Source organism: Ostrea edulis, chromosome 2 (genome assembly GCF_947568905.1).
Source record: "Ostrea edulis chromosome 2, xbOstEdul1.1, whole genome shotgun sequence".
Taxonomy (NCBI): Eukaryota; Metazoa; Mollusca; class Bivalvia; order Ostreida; family Ostreidae; genus Ostrea; species Ostrea edulis.
The window spans coordinates 91,331,395-91,351,444 of NC_079165.1; the positions used below are offsets into that span (position 1 = coordinate 91,331,395).

At 35.3% G+C, this 20,050-nt stretch overlaps 1 protein-coding gene across 5 annotated transcripts in view; it reads right to left on the reverse strand.

The window, feature by feature from the left end:
* Positions 1–20,050, reverse strand: part of LOC125680606 (protein furry-like) — a 76,357-nt gene that overhangs the window by 8,635 nt on the left and 47,672 nt on the right. For 3 of the 5 annotated variants that reach the window (XM_048920285.2, XM_048920289.2, XM_056155428.1), the window contains 18 exons: positions 19,690–19,898; positions 19,440–19,550; positions 18,363–18,462; positions 18,107–18,204; positions 15,690–15,857; positions 13,751–13,891; positions 12,427–12,601; positions 12,139–12,320; positions 11,324–11,395; positions 10,230–10,295; positions 7,204–7,294; positions 7,005–7,087; positions 6,007–6,198; positions 5,733–5,848; positions 3,966–4,182; positions 3,503–3,593; positions 2,995–3,059; positions 488–586 (listed from right to left, as the gene is read on the reverse strand). In XM_048920285.2, coding sequence (XP_048776242.2) covers positions 488–586; positions 2,995–3,059; positions 3,503–3,593; positions 3,966–4,182; positions 5,733–5,848; positions 6,007–6,198; positions 7,005–7,087; positions 7,204–7,294; positions 10,230–10,295; positions 11,324–11,395; positions 12,139–12,320; positions 12,427–12,601; positions 13,751–13,891; positions 15,690–15,857; positions 18,107–18,204; positions 18,363–18,462; positions 19,440–19,550; positions 19,690–19,898 — 2,276 coding nt within the window. The remainder of the gene's footprint in view (positions 1–487; positions 587–2,994; positions 3,060–3,502; positions 3,594–3,965; positions 4,183–5,732; positions 5,849–6,006; positions 6,199–7,004; positions 7,088–7,203; positions 7,295–10,229; positions 10,296–11,323; positions 11,396–12,138; positions 12,321–12,426; positions 12,602–13,750; positions 13,892–15,689; positions 15,858–18,106; positions 18,205–18,362; positions 18,463–19,439; positions 19,551–19,689; positions 19,899–20,050) is intronic. The other 2 variants (XM_048920287.2, XM_048920288.2) reach the window with 2 other exon arrangements.

Sequence of the window (20,050 nt, forward strand, 5' to 3'; positions counted from 1 at the left end):
CACATTTATTGACGGGTACATGTAATACTGAGGTCCTTTACACATTTATTGACTGTTACATGTAATACTGAGGTCCTTTACACATTTATTGACTGGTACATGTAATATTGAGGTCCTTTACACATTTATTGACTGTTACATGTAATACTGAGGTCCTTTACACATTTATTGACTGGTACATGTAATATTGAGGTCCTTTACACATTTACTGACAGGTACATGTAATACTGAGGTCTTTTACACATTTACTGACTGGTACATGTAATACTGAGGTCTTTTACACATTTATTGACTGGTACATGTAATATTGAGGTCCTTTACACATTTATTGACAGGTACATGTAATATTGAGGTCCTTTACACATTTATTGACAGGTACATGTAATACTGAGGTCAATTTTACCTGTACTAACTGATACTTGTAATTTTGAGGGTTTTTTCACCTGTACTGACTGGTACTTGTACTATTGAGGTGCTACCTCCTCACCTGTTCTGCCAGATCCTTCCTCATGGAGTATGTCTCGTAATACTCCTGGATCTCTAGCACACTGAACTTGTGTTTCTCCACCGTCCTACTTCCTGTCAACTAAAAAACAAATATCACAGTGCAGGTTTCACCAGTTTCATGTTGTCATCATTAAAATGCTATCTTAAACTTTAAATTCAATTAAAGGGAAAGGCAACACAAAAGATTTTTACATGATAAATGATAGGATTAATCAAATGATAAAGATCTGTCATACAATTTTGTTGATATATGGCCTAGACAAGCTTCAGTCCTAATTTGAAAACGTCAAAAATTGAAATTCCCGCGATCTATAGAGGCTGCCATGATGTGTAACTCTTTTGTATTAAAGACCACAAAAATTAATAATTTTGACGTCACACTGTCTGTTCCCATTTTGATGAGATTCTAAGATCATCCACAGGTGCTTGGGTTCAGGACCCCCCCCCCCCCCCTTCCGAATAAGCTACATGAGTTGATTTAATTATTTTTTCTTGAAAATATTTCTAATGCATGTCAACAACATCTTGCATACCCATAAAGCCCAAAATGATTCAAAATAAGCCCTTAAAAAATATCCTCACTGGTTATTATAACAGAACTTTATATAATTACCAGTGAGGGTATTTTTTTTTAAAGGGCTTATTTTGAATTACATGTATTTTGGACTTTATGAGTATGCAAGGCATTGACATGCATTAGAATTATTTTCAACAAAAAAATTAATTAAATCAATTCATGTAGCTTATTTGGAGGAGGGGGGGGGGGGGGGGTCCTGAACCTAAGCACCTGTGAGATCATCAATGATGTGCATGTGGTAGATTTTACGAATAAATAGGTTGATGCCTTCCTGGCAAGCAGTTAATTACACTAATGCGAAGGGGAGATGTGAAATAAAGGTTGGGTTTTTTTTCCAAAATTCCTGACTCAACCAAGTCATTTTAAAAGAAAAGACTACATAAACTGTGGATCCATCATTTGCGTAATGACAAGTTGAGGTTCAAGACATTTGTATGAAGAACGTTTACCGTCTGCCTTGTCTGCAACTCAACCGAACGTGTTCTTTTCTCAATTTCTTCTTGCGAAAGAACGGGCTCAAATCTATACGGCTCAAACTTAACTGTTCATGACTTGCCATGTTTACAGTGTTGCTGATGAAATAAACAGGAATAGACGGTGTGACATCATAAATTAAACTTCAATGGCCACTCTCTTAGTGGCAGGTAATTTAAAATACATGATAGATTAATATTGATTTAATTGTTAAGCAAGAATTTTTGTTGTTAAAGACTGTCAATTATGATATCAGTAAGTAATACTTTATTCATAAAAGCAAATATGTGGTTAGGGTTGCCTTTCCCTTTAAAAAATATTTTATTCACTAACAAGTGAATGGGATTGGGCAGCCTATTTCATCCCTCTCCCTACATCAAAGGTCACAATGAATCAAACACATGTACATAAATTATGTAGATATAATACGTGAATAAGATAAAATGTATAGAAAAAAGGGGTACAAAAATATAAACCTTGAAACAAGAGAAGAAACAAGAGACGTTTGTAAAACACATATGCCCCCCCATGGTGCAAAATTGAAAAGGGTTATACACACACACATCATTTAATTAAGAGTAGTATCATCAATTCAAAATATTGAGCAGACAATATTTTCCTATGTCAAGAGTGGATTGACCATGTGACCTAAAAATCAATAGGGGTCATCAACTCATGAAGATGTACCAGTGTACCAAGTTTGATGTCTGTCAAGAAAAGGGTTCTCAAGATACTGAGCAGACAGTATATTCCCATGTCAAGTTTGACCCTTGACCTTTGACCATGTGACCTCAAAATCAATAGGGGTCATCTTCTCTTGAAGATGTACCAGTGTATAAAGTTTGATGTCTGTCAAGCAAAGGGTTCTCGAGATATTTGACGGACAGTATATTCCTATGTCCAGTTTGACCCTTGACCTTTGACCATGTAACCTCAAAATCAATGGGGGTCATCTTCTTCTGAAGATGTACTGGCGTACCAAGTTTGATGTCTGTCAAGCAAAGGGTTCTCTAAACATTGAATGGTCAGTATATTCCTATGCCCAGTTTGACCCTTGACCTTTGACCATATGACCTCAAAATCAATAGGGGTCATCTACTCCTTAGGATGTACCAGTGTGCCAAGTTTGATGTCTTTCAAGCAAAGGGTTCTCAAGATATTGAGCGGACATTATATTCCTATGTTCAGAGTAGATTGACCCTTGACCTTTGACCTTTTGACCTGAAAAACAATAAGGATCCTCTTCTACTCATAACTAACCCACATATGAAATATCATTATCATCAAGTGAATGGTTCTCAAGATATTGAGTGGACAACACATGGTCGACCGACCGGTGCAAAACAATATGCCCCCTCTTTTTCAAAGGGGGGCATAAAAATAGTAGAAGTAGAAAAAAAAAAATACAAAAGAACAAAACAAAATGTTTCACTTACAGTATCAGCATCCACGTAGAAGAAGGGGCACTCCATGTGTAGAAAAATCATGTCCATTATCTGTCATAAGTCTGTTAAGGAAGAACATCTACACACTAGTCTGATTCGATGATTGTCAACTAGAAATTCTCAGTTCTAAATCACTCTAATTGACAAACTAAGGGCAATATTTCAGTGGATTTTCAGATAAGGATATTGAAGTGTGTTGCCATATGTTTCAGATTTAATTGACAAATGAATTACAATATTTCAGTGGAATTTTAGATAAGGATATTGAAGTGTGTTGCCATATGTTTCAGATTTAATTGACAAATGAATTACAATATTTCAGTGGAATTTTAGATAAGGATATTGAAGTGTGTTGCCATATGTTTCAGATTTAATTGACAAATGAATTACAATATTTCAGTGGAATTTTAGATAAGGATATTGAAGTGTGTTGCCATATGTTTCAGATTTAATTGACAAATGAATTACAATATTTCAGTGGAATTTTAGATAAGGATATTGAACTGTGTTGCCATATGTTTCAGCGACTCCGTCTTGGAGATGTAATAACAAGCTTCTTTTATCATAGTGTCAAGGCGCCGTCGAAGTTCCTGAAATTTTGAAACACAATTTAGATTCTAAGGCATGCAATTACAAATCTTTTGTAATTTACAAGAATCCATGTATGCTCATAAAATTCACTGTAGGCACTTTATTGGCATTCTAACTTTATCAAAACTTATCATCTTGGTAAACAGGGGCCAGTTTTACAGAAGGTATTATGACTAAGACCAATGTCTTTTATCAGTCAAAAACATTTACATTTCTGCCAAAAATTTGTGAAAATATGCTATGTCTTCATAAGTTCCCTACATTTGCCAAAAAATTTGCATCCGAAAAAAGTGCAGTGTTAAATGTTACAAAAAGTAAACTTTGGTCTCAAGTCAGAAGACCTTTTGTAAAATGGGCCCCCTGACCCCTACCCTGTACAGCCTGGGGAAAATTTGCGAAGTCTTGACGGTGAGGACAGCGGAGGATTGTGACATCACGTTTGTAATGTGGGTCTTCCACACGTCTTCCACCTCATCATTCTGTAGCGTCATGAACACAAACGTATCCTTGGTCTGGGAAAAGCTGGGGGAGGTGGAATTAGACCCAATATCAACTAGGTCAAGGTCACTTTCACTGTGGAGACTGTGACTGAAAAATGGAAGATATCTTCCATCATAATATCCACTAATAGATTAGAATTTGTCATGCGTAGAAAATCATTTACCATGATTAAAAGTTGTCAAATATAGACAATCATCCATTACGATATCAAGAAATAGATAAATCTACATAAATAATCATCCATCATGATACCAGGTAATAAACAGATTAAAAAACTGTCATACGTAGAAAGTCATTTATCATGATACCAGGTAATAAACAGATTAAAAAACTGTCATACGTAAAGAGTCATTTATCATGATACCAAGAAATACACGAGTCTAGTCATTAAAATGTGTCTAGTCATTAAAATATGTCTAGTCATTTAAATGTGTCTAGTCATTTTTGAATGTGTTTAGTCATTTTTGAATGTGTTTAGTCATTTAGATATGTCTAGTAATTTTAATGTGTCTAGTCATTTATATATGTCAAGTCATTTAAATGTGTCAAGTCATTTAGATGTGTTTAGTTATTTAAATGTGTCAAGTCATTTAGATGTGTTTAGTTATTTAAATGTGTCTAGTCATTTAGATGTGTTTAGTCATTTAGATGTGTTTAGTCATTTAGATGTGTTTAGTTATTTAAATGTGTCTAGTCATTTAGATGTGTCTAGTCATTTAGATGTGTCTAGTCATTTAGATGTGTTTATTTATTTAAATGTGTCTAGTCATTTAGATGTGTTTAGTTATTTAAATGTGTCTAGTCATTTAGATGTGTTTAGTTATTTAAATGTGTCTAGTCATTTAGATATTTAGAGGTGTCTAGTCATTTCAACATGTCTAGTCATTTCAACATGTCTAGTCATTTAGATGTGTTTAGTCATTTAGATGTGTTTAGTCATTTAGATGTGTCTAGTCATTTCATTTAGATGTGTTTAGTCATTTAGATGTGTCTAGTCATTTAGATGTGTTTAGTCATTTAGATGTGTCTAGTCATTTAGATGTGTTTAGTCATTTAGATGTGTTTAGTCATTTAGATGTGTCTAGTCATTTAAATGTGTCTAGTCATTTAGATGTGTTTAGTTATTTAAATGTGTCTAGTCATTTAGATGTGTTTAGTCATTTAGATGTGTCTAGTCATTTAGATGTGTTTAGTCATTTTGAAGTGTTTAGTCATTTAGATGTGTCTAGTCATTTAGATGTGTTTAGTCATTTAAATGTGTCTAGTCATTTAGATGTGTTTAGTCATTTAGATGTGTTTAGTCATTTAGATGTGTTTAGTCATTTAGATGTGTCTAGTCATTTAGATGTGTTTAGTCATTTTGAAGTGTTTAGTCATTTAGATGTGTCTATTCATTTAGATGTGTCTAGTCATTTAGATGTGTCTAGTCATTTAGATGTGTTTAGTTATTTAAATGTGTCTAGTCCTTTGGATATGTTTAGGATTAGATGTATTGAGTCCTTTGGATGTGTCTAGGATTAGATGTATTGAGTCCTTTGGATATGTTTAGGATTAGATGTATCGAGTCCTTTGGATGTGTCTAGGATTAGATGTATTGAGTCCTTTGGATATGTTTAGGAATACAGAAGTTGACATACGTAGATGTTGTATCTGGGCTGTTAGGGCGAATGTTGTCCAGACAAGGGTTCTGTAAAACAATGGTTGTCCCCCCTGGTAAACTCGCAGGCAGCCTGTCCTCCTCATTAGCCTCTGACTGAAAAGGAGCATACTCAATTTCTTACAATTTAACATCAGAATCTTACAATTGTGAACACAAATCCTTTCTTTCTTGCAAATAATGCTTTCAATAATTGTGATGATAAATGTACATGTATGTAACCACAATCTAAGGGACATAAATCTGAAACATACCTCATCATCAGACATTCTCTCCTCTTTGAGACTGATACTGTCACTAGGTGACACCACTTTCTCAGAGTTTGAGAGGCTGTCCAGAAGCTTAAGGTCTGGCACGCTGCCATAGGGACGTGTGGGCAATGTCTCTCTGTTCGACATCATGGTGTATGGCTTGATGGTATCCAATGACGAATAATAGTCATTGTCCTGACAAAAACAGAGTTAAACATAGATTCCTATACAATCTATCATTGGTTTGAAGATTTCAGTATTAATCGCAAAATTTGATGGGTTTATTAGGTTGACAGAGATAATGTGAAAGAAGATATACAGTAAAATCATTAATTTCCATGCTGGTTTAAATTCTGCATGAACAAGAGAAACCAAACTAAAACAAACAGTAACAATTCTACTTCCACACAAACTGTTTTAAGGTATTCCATGTATAATGAAAGGGTAATGAACAATTTTGAAGAATTTAGATCAACATAAAACTTTATTGTTAAATAATGATGGAAGTGAAGCAGATGAAATTCACATGACTGGTAAATGATTAGAAGCTGACCTTTTTGCACTTAAGACTTTTTGGAAGAGTTGTCTGCCCTTTGTAAAAATAAGAAAAATCTAATTTTCTAAAAATGTGTGTGGTCAATGATTAATTTTATTTCATATTTTCATAAAAAGAAAGTGTATGTAACTTTCTACCAAGAGATTAGTATGAATATATAATTTGTTTTTAAAATATTGTAATAAAAGATGCTTTTCCCATATACTTCAATGTTAAATTCTAGGTGAAATATATCAAGCAGTAAACAAAATTTAGAAAATTCCTACCGTGGGTTATTTTTATTTGATGAACCTTTCAAAATGATACCATGATTACAAATATTCCACCATCCATTTATTAGATATGAAATATGGTCATTATACATTGAATACCTTAAATGATACTGTTTTTAATATAGGTTTTTATATCTTTCTGCATTAAATCAGCTATTCCGTATTGAACAAACCTCTGAGTCCTCCTCGTTAAGGAAGTCAAACCCTTTAATGGTTAGGTTAATATCATTCACATTGGGTTCATTCATGATGTCACCTGTAAAAACAAAAGCAAAACTTATCTACCATTCTCTTCCAACATAGCAATTTTCTGTGAACATATTGCCTCTCAATATTAGTTAAATCCACCCCTCATATCTTATTTGTACTTACTAGATCCACCATCCGCAGTGGACGTCTCTTCACCACTAGAAGCCACACTCTGCTGGTGATCTAAAGTGTCACTCGATTGGCTGAATATGACCTAAAATAAACCAATGAAAGGCACTTAGACATGAATAACCAAAATGAATACAATGCATCCACTTAGACACAAACATAACCGATGATGAATAAAAATGAAATACACTTGGACCGAAAATCACTAATGTTAGACAATGTAGAAAGTTTCCAAAGACAGAGTACACAATTCTTGTAAACCCCCCCCCCCCCCCCCCCCCCCCCCCCCCCCCCGGTCATTGTGTTTTCTAAAATTGCTTTGTGATCAGTTGCATGTATACAGTTACAACATTTATTTGTTTGGTTGCTTTTAGTAAGAGAATTTTCTTGCATCTGTATGTACTGTGTATGTCCTATAACATAAGCAAAAATAAAGTGCACAGCCACAACACATGATACGCACGTCAGATGTTTATTTATTATAAACAGATAAAAGTGCATGACACAAAATCATGTCAACCTTAATTTGCACCAATATCTTTGCTTTTATGCCTGAGTTAAAATCAGGTTTATTGTAATGTGTCTATTGCATAATTGTCAATATATCTCTTGAATTGTTCGAATAACTATGATATTCCATAACTATTTTCATTTTGTTACATAGATTTATATAATTTCTATCACATGGTATGAATTCCTTATTTTGGGTTGTACAAAGGTTATACTCATTAATTATCTTTAACTGGACAGATGTAACTTAATTAGCTCATATCAAAATGATCTTTGAGTCTCCAACTGAACTCTGAAACATAATGGCTTTCTCCCAAAGGGCTAATGGAATCTTAATACGCCAATTTCAAGATAAGAGCTCTTCTGTGTTGGAGGTGCATTTAGTGGAACTTTGAAAGCCTAAGTGGGACAGAGTGGACCTACAGTCAGTGAGGAAGATGATAAAATGTATCAAAAGTGGCTTCTCTTTAAATATGTAAATGTAGGAAATACAAAATACTATTGAAAGAAATGTTTTACTAAAATGAAAACATAAAAACAATGTCATATTTGCAAGTAATATCCTGGATATGATACGTTCGAGCAACGAAATAACGTTATGTAATAAGAATTCCATGTATTTAATTACTCCCTGAATACTTATCATTTACTTAGTTTGTGCATCAGTAAAATTCGGGTGATGAAACTGTGTATGAGAAACTTACTGAGCACATTCACTTATGCAGTGATGAATATTTGTCCCACTCTCACAGTCGCATGTAAACAGATTGTTTCGCGCCTTACTATGTTCGAGAGCAAGTTTTTTTTAAGGGTCTGTAGAGGGCCGATATAAGGCCCCATTCCCAATGCTAATAAGCAAGTATTTCTCTCAATTTTTGCTTTAAAATTCTCAAACAATGAAAAAAAATCAAACTAGGTTACACTTAATTGTTCATAAATCATCAATAGCCCACAGATTGCAATTTTTGCTTCAAAATTGTTAAGTCAAACTACGTTTTTGGCCTCTGCTTATTTAAATGAGGTAAGCTCTGACATAAATGTAAGTCAGAAGGAGTCCAATTAGTCCTTCATGCACTGGTTTGGTTTTCTCCCTACTTTTATCCATAGAACATTTTCCCCACTTTCATGCAAATGTCACTATTTCTCCCAATTGGAAAGGCCCAGGACCTTAAAATCAAGATCTTAAAAAAACTCTGGAGAGTTCTCCAAAGGGAAATAACTCGCATGTATCTCGAAACCAGTGTATTGGACAGACAGTTTAATCTCCTCTTAGATCATCATTCCCATGAGACAATTCCTCTATCTGTTCTGTGATGTGCGTGTCTTTGCAAATTGTGTAGTACAATACTGCATATATTTATATCATTCATGTTAGAAACAAAATAAGTATTCATATTAATTGTTATGTTGCTACATTTTATGAAAGAAAAATGTGGGTTTTTTTTTTTTGCAATGATTATTCAACAATGCTACTGCATTACTCTCTAACATATGTAGGGATTATCTCCCTTCAAACAATATTTTAAAAAATACTTTCCATTTTTAAAGTTTACATTTGATTTTAAGCTACAATTTACATTTCTATACAGATGCACAAATTGACAAAGTTTGTTGATTCTAGAACTCATATCTACATGAGCACAAAAAAAAGGGTTATGCCATATACAGCCATATCATCTTAATTATAGGTCACAGTGACCTTGATTTAGGGTGTGACACACCTTCTTTTCAAGATGCATTAACTGACCTAGTTTGATGATTCTAGACCAAATAAGTTAAAAGTTGGAGAATTTTGCCATATTTGGCCAAATTTTCTCAATCAAAGGTCACAGTGACCTAACTTTAAAGTGCAACCCACCCTCTACCCAAGATGTATCAGCTGAAAAAGTATGATAACTCTAGGTCTCATAGTATTTAACTTATGAGGCAGACGCGAAACAGGACAGACAGATAGCTGGACGGACATGATCGTCATACCATAACACGTCCTGTCTATAGATGAGCGTATATATAAACCCTGGAATATTCCATACAAACCTTCAATTTGTTTAATGACAACATATAATACTATATTTACACCAGTAACCTGTGTTTACACTGTATATATATTGTCGATATTTTGTGGTATTTACGTTGAATGAAGCAAAGACCAGACAATAAGCAGACCTCTGACCACAGCTGACCGGATACTGGACACAGGCAATATACCAAGCATGCATTGCACGAGACCTGACACGTAGATTTATGTTCACATGCAGAAAGTGATAATATGCATACAGACAGGAAGAGCAGGCTAGTCATTCATAAAAAACTCGCATACCATTTTGAAATTTCAAACTTAAGAATATAACAGATTAAATGGCTATTCACGATTATGTTTTGTAATAGGGCGAGTTCCAATAATGAAGGATCACATTCTTATAAAACTTCAAGAGCAAAATAAATTGATGTGATATGCTTAATATTTTCATAACAATGGACGACATGCGAAGTTTAGTTTCAGAATTTACCAGCCTTGTCTCCCTGTTTCTGCTCCGAGTTCCAATGGCCTCTCTTACCTTATTAATAACAGTATCCTACAGTAGGCAAGGTTAGTAAACAAACATCATATCATTCCTCTGGTGGCAATCAATATAACATGAACAATATCAACTAGAAATGTGTCTACACTATATATTCACAAGGAAAGGGATTTCAAAACCATGCAGTTTTAAATATGTTGCAGTAAATTTCATGCTGTTGATTTTTCCTCTCCAAAAGCTGTAGCAAAACTGCTTTTTGGTAAAAATCTTGGCAAGAGAAAGACAAACTGCCCCTACTGCCTATAGTGAACACAGTCTTCATTAGTAGCGGATATCAATACTATACTGTAAATTAAAGCAGCTTATGCAGTTGTGTTTACATTGATGAAGTGAAAACTGCAAGCATATTCAGCCAGAAAATGGATCTTGGTATTTTATTTTAAACTATGGTATTTACACAGGTTAACATGGTCATAATACAGGTCTATAATTACAAATGGTCACAGGTTAATTCAGTATAATCTTGAAAGAATTCAAACACCATTCATCTTTGAATTGTTCAGAAGAATAAAATATTTTAAAATGCTAGAGTTATCTGCTCATTTGGCAAAATTTGTATTTTGTTACATGTACAAATGAGTTGTCAAAACACTCTCCAGTGAATCTATCAATCAGGGATTTAAGCTCACCAGATGCCCTAGTATTGTAAAACTTTGAACTGGTATAAAGAACACAATAGATGCCCTAGTATTGTAAAACTTTGACCTGGTGTAAAGGACACAATAGATGCCCTAGTATTGCAAAAGTTTGACCTGGTGTAAAGAACACACTAGATGCCCTAGTATTGCAAAAGTTTGACCTGGTGTAAAGCACACAATAGATGCCCTAGTATTGTAAAACTTTGAACTGGTATAAAGAACACACTAGATGCCCTAGTATTGCAAAAGTTTGACCTGGTGTAAAGCATACAATAGATGCCCTAGTATTGTAAAACTTTGACCTGGTGTAAAGGACACAATAGCAATCGTGGGACATGCAGTAACTCTGCTCTAAGACAATCATCAGAAGAAATTTGTACTCACTGAGGGACTCTTGGGGAGACGTTTCTGTCCATAGCATGTCAGTAGTTCAGCTAGTCTCTCACGTACACGGGGCTGAAACAGAAAGAAGCACTAAGAATCAGGGTCCTCTCAAACTTATCATGTTTCACTTCACATTTACTACTGTAGTATTTAGGGCTATATGGACCATGAATATCAGCCCAGGTAGGTCAGTGGTTAGATTGATTGATTAAATATTGTTTAACGTCCCTCTCGAGAATTTATCACTCATATGGAGACATCACAATTGCCAATGAAGGGCTGCAAAATTTAGGCCTATGATCGGCGATTATGGCCATTGAGCAGGGAAGGAATCTCTTTATCGTGCCACACCTGCTGTGAAATGGGACCTCGGTTTTTGTGGTCTCATCTGAAGGACTGCCCAATCTAGTCACCTCTTACAACAAGCAGGGGGTGCTGAGGACCTGTTCTAACCAAGATCCCCACGAGATTCAGTGGTTAGAGCACCTGTCTAGTAACGCTGGGGTCCCAGGTTCGATTCCCGACACCCCCCCCCCCCCCCCCCCATTTTCTCTTCTCCTATACTACACTACTGTTTGACTACAAGTATCTAGTGCATTCATTTGTAACAATGAAAATTTTAAGAAACAGAAAAAAAGTTCAAACAATGAAACATAATATCCATGTGCATTTGACCTTAAATCTGACCCTGCACCTGCAACCTTTACAGTTGAAATGTAATTATTTTTTATCATACCTGCAACCTTTACAGTTATAATGCAATTATTTTTCATTATACCTGTGAACTTTACAGATGTAATTTAATTATTTTTTACCTGTGAACTTTGTGGTTTTCTCCAGCAGGAGTCCCCATCTCCCGAACTTTTCCGGGTGGGTGAGGTTGGAACTTCCTGTGAGGCGGGCTGTGCAGTAAGAGGGCCGTGTATATCTGTGTTGATATAATTACGACCAACAATAGGCACTGTACCTATATCCACAGAAAAGTCCAGGGTCCTACCTGAAATAAGAAAATTGTATCAAAAATGGCTTCTGCAACTTTAAACTGTACAGAGATCCATCAACACAGAAACTAGGTCTGGTATTCGAATGTCATTAATGGCTACCTGGTAACTCCTTTTTGATCAGAAACATCTCCGCCTCTGCGAATGAGGTGTGAGTCACTGGGACGTTGTAGTCGTGGCTGGTGGTGCTGGTGGTAGTTAGAGGGGCCGCCGCCAGGGTGGATGATCGAGTGACAGCCAACTTCAGGATTTTCAGAGCCTCTTTACAGTGAGAACCCTTTAAACATATCATGACAGTGTCAAAATATCATTATACTGTCAGAATATCAATATACTGTCACATGCAGAACATGCTCCCATGTATCAAATAAATTCATAAGCAGGTAATAATGGAATATAGCTACCTAAATATGGTAAGATGACAATGGAGAAGCTGAAGTCATCCCATTTGTTACAAAGCTGAGTATTTGTTGTTAGTATTGCATCATATATATATATAGCATTGTATCATATATATATATATATATATATATATATATATATATAGTGTCAAAATATCATTATAGTTAGCAATGTATCATATACATGTAGATTTATATATAGTGTCAAAATATCATTATAGTTAGCATTGTATCATATACAGGTGTGTGTGTGTGTGTATAGATATATATAGTGTCAAAATATCATTATAGTGACAGAATATTACAGTTTAACAATATCATCATCATGACAAAATATAGCATTTTCAAGTCCTTCTAATACACCCTCTCACACCAGTAACTTATACACAGGTATATACAAAATAACACAATATCTAATTAAGCAAAATTACAACATATGTGGTATGTATAGGAAGTGTTTTATTTGAGGAATTACATCAATTCCCGCACGTTTTTGACCGAGAGATAGGTTTTTAATTGAAAACTTTAAGTTTTACAATGAATTGTTACTTTGTGTTATTTGCTGAGCTACTACAAAAGTCTGGGGATAGTTTTTCATTACTTTGGTTGTTTTGTTACAATAGTGGAGCAGCTTAAGTCCCCATGATGCAATCTGGTGTTTCTTAATCAATGAATTTGTAAGAGTTTACTATTTTGTAATCTTTGTACAATATAAAACTGATATTTATAAGGTAAAAAAAAAATGGAGTCTCAATCAAAGCAGATTTTCATGATGTCACATCCTGTATACATGTATCATTGTGTAGATTGGACACGCATCACTAGTCACATCCTGTATACATGTATTATTGTGTAGATTAGACACGCATCACTAGTTGTATACATGTATCATTGTGTAGGTTGGACACGCATCACTAGTTACATCCTGTATACATGTATTAATATTGTGTAGATTGGACACGCATCACTAGTTGTATACATGAATTATTGTGCGGACACGCATCACTAGTTGTATACAGACTGACCTCGACATGTCTACTGATGACCTGGACGAGCTCCGAGTTCAGGATGGAGGACGACGGAGAACTTATGTCAATGTAGTGCACCATACAATGTAAAATCTGGAACACGGACGACTGGTAGCTGTTCGGTCCCTTCTCTAAAACCTGGAAATACAGAGTAGGTAAAAATGGATGTCTGTTACTTACTGTATAATGAAAAAAACATATAGTATATGTTTGGGAAAAACTATGCCTCTGAACATGGCCATTCTCAATTCTGGAAATATGGCCTTGTCAAAAGACCTTCAACCATTATCTATCACATAGTCTTGATCTTGATGTCAATTCTAATTAGAATGAAGTTTTTATCTCGTCAGACATGAAAACACAAGGGAACATCGGGGCATGAAACACACACATGTACACATACTTAAGGTGGCTCGTTACACTAAAACTTTGTTTAATAGCTCGTTTAAGCACCTCGTAGGAAGCATGATTTCACTATCCCAAAAAGTAATACACACTACTAATTATTTATTTAATTTTTTTGTGATTTTTCCCGAGATGAAAAAAAAGGTGTTTTGTTTGCAAATCAGAGATTCTAGAGTCCAAATTTCTAACAAAACCTAGAAAACTCAGGTAGACATTTTAATTTTTCCATAGATTTAAAAATTTTAACAAATGACATTTTCATAAATATTTTTTTATTTAAAAAATTCAAATGTCTATCTGGGTCGTTTAGGCATATGTAATTAGATATCTATGTCATGCATCAAATCACAGTGAAATTGGACTCTAGAATTTCTTATTTGCAAACAAAACACCTTTTTTATCATTCTGCAAAAAAATCCCAAAAATTCATATAAAATGATTGAGAGCTTGTACCGCTCTTTCAATGGTGAAATCATACTTCATGAGAGGTGTTTTAACAAAATTATTCTATTTCATACTTTGTGTGAGAAACACAGTACATATTTCAGCAATATTTGTTAACACCCAATTTCTCCTGAATATTTGTTGCCATTAGCTAGTCAGGCTTTGTAAAAGTTATCTAATATTTGTTGTCATTAGCAGGTCAGGCTTTGTAAATGTTGTCTAATATTTATTGTCTTTAGCAGGTCAGGCTTTGTAAATGTTGTTTAATATTTGTTGTCATTAGCTAGTCAAGCTTTGTAAATATTGATTAATATTTGTTGTCATTAGCTAGTCAAGCTTTGTAAATATTGATTAATATTTGTTGTCATTAGCCAAGCTTTGTAAAAGTTATCTAATATTTGTTGTCACTAGCTAGTCAAGCTTTGTAAATGTTGTCTAATATTTGTTGTCATTAGCTAGTCAAGCTTTGTAGATGTTGTCTAATATTTTTTGTCATTAGCTAGTCAAGCTTTGTAAATGTTGTCTAATATTTGTTGTCATTAGCTAGTCAAACTTTGTAAATGTTGTCTAATATTTGTTGTCATTAGCTAGTCAAGCTTTGTAGATATTGTCTAATATTTTTTGTCATTAGCTAGTCAAGCTTTGTAAATGTTGTCTAATATTTTTTGTCATTAGCTAGTCAAGCTTTGTGAATGTTGTCTAATATTTGTTGTCATTAGCTAGTCAAGTTTTGTAGATGTTGTCTGATATTTGTTGTCATTAGCTAGTCAAACTTTGTGAATGTTGTCCAACATTTGTTGTCATTAGCTAGTCAGGCTTTGTCAATGTTGTCTAATATTTGCTGTTGTGAGCTAGCCAGGCTTAGTAAATTATTGTCTAATATTAGTTGTCGTATGTTAGCAAGACTTTGTAAATGATTCCTCAGTTGTAAATACAGTTGTTCATTGTAAATGGGATTCACATTTCCTACTCATAAATAAAGATGTTGCTGATGAAAGTTTGTTGCTAACTACAGGTATAAATGAAATAGCCATAAACCAGTAACAATTAATAATTTAAACTGTAATTTTGAATGACCTTGACCTACCTCCACCAGGAAGCTGATCATACTGAGGCTGGCTGTGGCGTACACGTCCAGTACGTACTTAATCACACACTTGGTCCACTGGAAGCTGTCCTTACCGAATGTACCCCGACTATAAAGCGACATCACGGTCCCCAGATTGTTCAGCCGCTCAGACTTCTGGGAGCAAATCTACCGACAGAGAGAATTCAACAGTGTGGAGCTTGCTTTTAGTGAACTTAGAAATTACTTCATGAATTGTACTTGGGGGATGAGAACCATTTCATGACAATGAGTCATTAAAGAATAAGAATTAATTAAGTTTAATTCTATAACCCTGAAGTAATAAGGTGTGTTTACATTAATCGACATCATTTTCTATGTAACTAGAATGATGCATTCTGATTGGCTACTTAGCTGATGTAAATACCCCCCGCTGAAGACGAGTGTAAAAACAAGAGGCCCATGGGCGCAATCGTTCACATGAGTCACCTTGGCCCATATCTAAAGAATTTCCCTACATATTCGGATGTAAAACTTTAGCTGCAATAATGTAGCCCTCTCTGATTTTTATTTTTTTAATTTTTTTTAGGGAGAGGGCTACAACTCCTTAGGATCTCCGTAATGGTGCAAATGCGGGAGTGATTCACTCCCGCAACATTTGCGCTCATTCTAAACATTTCTTGACATTCTTTACGTAAATAAAATGATATTCTATGTTTCTTAGTCAATATATAAATTTACAACCTGCAACTTTAGATTTGTGAGGCTCTATTCTACCGTTTTCAACAATTTCGATAAATTCCAATTTCTCGATTCATATTTGTGCGCCATGTTTGATGTACTGAAGTTTCAACTTCCGGTTGACAAGTCATTTGCATATGCCATATAAGGTAGTATTTACATCTATGGACAAGTATGGAGGCGAAAGCTATTTCGTCGGTATTGAAAAGGTTTGAATTTAATATCAAGTTAAAAACCGAACAGCAGAGTGTAAATTCTTTCTGCAACAATATGATTTTCCTTTCTTTGTCGAAGTGGCTCAAGTAACTACATTTTCGCGCTGATTGTCAATGTTTAGGCTTTTCATTAGATCCACCTACGAGATCTCACGATAACAAGCATGGCGGAGCAGACGAAGAATTTTGCTGTACATTATATTTAATGAAAAACACCTTTATTAGACATGCCCGAGCACAAAGTTGGTACTCATTTTGGTGTAAACAACATTTGGGACTAATACACAGAGTTTATTATCGGTTATTCATAAAATTATTTTGCACCATTACGGAGATCCTATGGAATTGTAGCCCTATCCCGAAAACGTCAGAATAAAAAAAAAATTGGATAGGGCTACATTATTGCAGCTAGTAAAACTTTGATCCCTATTGTGGCCCCAACCTACCACAAGGGGTCATGATTTCACAAACTTGAATTTGCATTATTTCAGGAAGCTTTCAAGTAAATGTAAATTTCCCTAACTTAATGGGTTTGATAAGAAAGATCTTTAAAGATTTTCCCTATATATTTGTATGTAAAACTTTGATCCCTTATTTTTGCTCCACCCTTCCCCCAGGATTCATGATTTAAACAAACTTGGAAAGCTTTCATGCAAATGTAAACTTTTCTGGCCCAGTGATTCTTGAGAAGATTTTAATAAAAAATTTCCAATATATCTGAATGTAAAAATTGATCCCCTATAGTGGCCCCATCCTACCCCCCAGGGGCATGATGTTAACAAACTTGAATCTGCACTATGACAGGAAGCTTTCATGTAAATTTGTACTTTCCTGGCTCAGTGGTTCTTGAGAAGAATTTTTAAAAAGAAATTTCCCCTATATATTCACATGAAAATCTTTCATCCCCATTGTGGCCCCATCCTACCCCTGGGGGCCATGGTTTTAACAAACTTGATTGAATATGCACTATGTCAGGAAGCTTTCATATGAATTTCAGATCTTCTGTCCAGGTGGATCTTTAAATGTCCCCACCCTATTTTTGCATTTTTGTGATTATCCCCCTTTTGAACAGGGCACGGCCCTTCATTTGAACAAACTTGAAAGCCCCTCACCCGAGGATGTACTTGCCAAGTTTGGTTCTGGAGAAGTCGAAAACGTTTAAAAGTTTACAGACAGACGGACGACAGAAAACAGGTGATAAGAAAAGCTTACGTGAGCTTTCAGCTCAGGTGAGCTAAAAATAATGATTTGTACATGGTTAAGTTTTGATGTCAAATGATTAAAGGTTCATTTCCCTACATGTTTGCACACCATTAATCTGTTAAACATTGGAATAAATTCATTACTTAAAGTTACATAAGAAATAAATTCTAATCAAGGGTTTATGATAATTTACCCAGGTTGCATCTCTATATTGAAATACAACTCAGGGTAAATTTCCAGACGTCTAGTAGCACCAGATGGCTATGAACTATTCTAAACCTGCACTATATGGTCTGCCGCATCTCGACACTTCTGACTAGGATTTTCATAATTCTGGACAAGAACAGGCAATAATGCTATCACATTTATAGGGAAGCCTGAAATGAAATACATGTAACTGTAAATTCTTCACTAAATCCAACACAGAAAAACAGGAGTTATGTAGAAAATATGAAGACATCTTGAAAGTAACAAATACATTATACAGACATATTGAAAGTAAACTTAAACATCAAAGTTAAAGCACCACACGTACCCAGGATTTCTGTGGGGTCCACCACAGGGGCAGCAATACTGATTGTCAACCGTGACAACAAGGACCACACAGATTCCATCGTCACAGAGGAAGTAAAACCCTAGAAAATACAAACACAAAGATATGTTAAAGTTCAAATAGTACAGAGAGTAAAAACAGTTAAGAATATGAGCAATAGAGTTTGTGGATTATAACCATAAGCCTTAGAAAATGTGGATTATTACCTTGAGCAGTAGAGAATATGGATTATTACCTTAAGCAGTAGAGTTTGTGAATTATTACCTTGAGCAGTAGAGTTTGTGGATTATTACCTTGAGCAGTAGAGTTTGTGGACATTACCTTGAGCAGTAGAGTTTGTAAACATTACCTTGAGCAGTAGAGTTTGGACCTGTGGATATTACCTTGAGCAGTAGAGTTTGGACCTGTGGATAATACCTTGAGCAGTAGAGTTTGGACCTGTGGATATTACCTTGAGCAGTAGAGTTTGGACCTGTGGATATTACCTTGAGCAGTAGAGTTTGGACCTGTGGATATTACCTTGAGCAGTAGAGTTTGGACCTGTGGATAATACCTTGAGCAGTAGAGTTTGGACCTGTGGATATTACCTTGAGCAGTAGAGTTTGGACCTGTGGATATTACCTTGAGCAGTAGAGTTTGGACCTGTGGATATTACCTTGAGCAGTAGAGTTTGGACCTGTGGATATTACCTTGAGCAGTAGAGTTTGTGGATATTACCTTGAGCAGTAGAGTTTGTAAACATTACCTTGAGCAGTAGAGTTTGTGGATATTACCTTGAGCAGTAGAGTTTGTGGATATTACCTTGGGCAGTAGAGTTTGTGGACATTACCTTGAGCAGTAGAGTTTGTAAACATTACCTTGAACAGTAGAGTTTGTAAACATTACCTTGAGCAGTAGAGTTTGTAAACATTACCTTGAGCAGTAGAGTTTGTGGACATTACCTTGAGCAGTAGAGTTTGTAAACATTACCTTGAGCAGTAGAGTTTGTAAACATTACCTTGAGCAGTAGAGTTTGTGGATATTACCTTGAGCAGTAGAGTTTGGACCTGTGGATATTACCTTGAGCAGTAGAGTTTGGACCCCTGGGAAGTTGGTCCACTTGATTTGCTGCTGGATTTTCTCCAGCCTCTCCCGACACTCAGATCTCTCTGGCTGAATATGCTGAAGAATCTAAATGTAAATATAGAAAAAAAGACTTAAAACATTGTTCTGCTAGATATCTGATATGCCTCAACAACATGTATATAATAAAGTGATCAGGAATTTCAAAAGAAGATAAGATAAAGCAAGCCATTATTAATTTACTTACTCTCTGTAAAAGCTGCACAGCCAACAGAAACTCATACTCGTAATCTGACTCGAGCAGGGACACAGCTATCCAAAACATCTGGGCTACAATGGTCAGTTTGTCCTCTGTCCCACCCTGGTCAGCATTCTTTAAAGACTGGGCACTTCTGGAGCGGGGAATATTGGATCTCAGTCTGTCTATGTCTGTACTGGCTCGGAACCGGAGGTCAACTAATGAAGGCAGTGTTAAAATAAGCAAGTGTCCTGATGGGCAGAGATAGCCATGTGAAATATATTTCATAATGTTAAATCAGATCCACACAGCGTTAACTCGAGAATTCCAAACTAGACTAACAACTCGCACCACAATCAAGCACACTGCA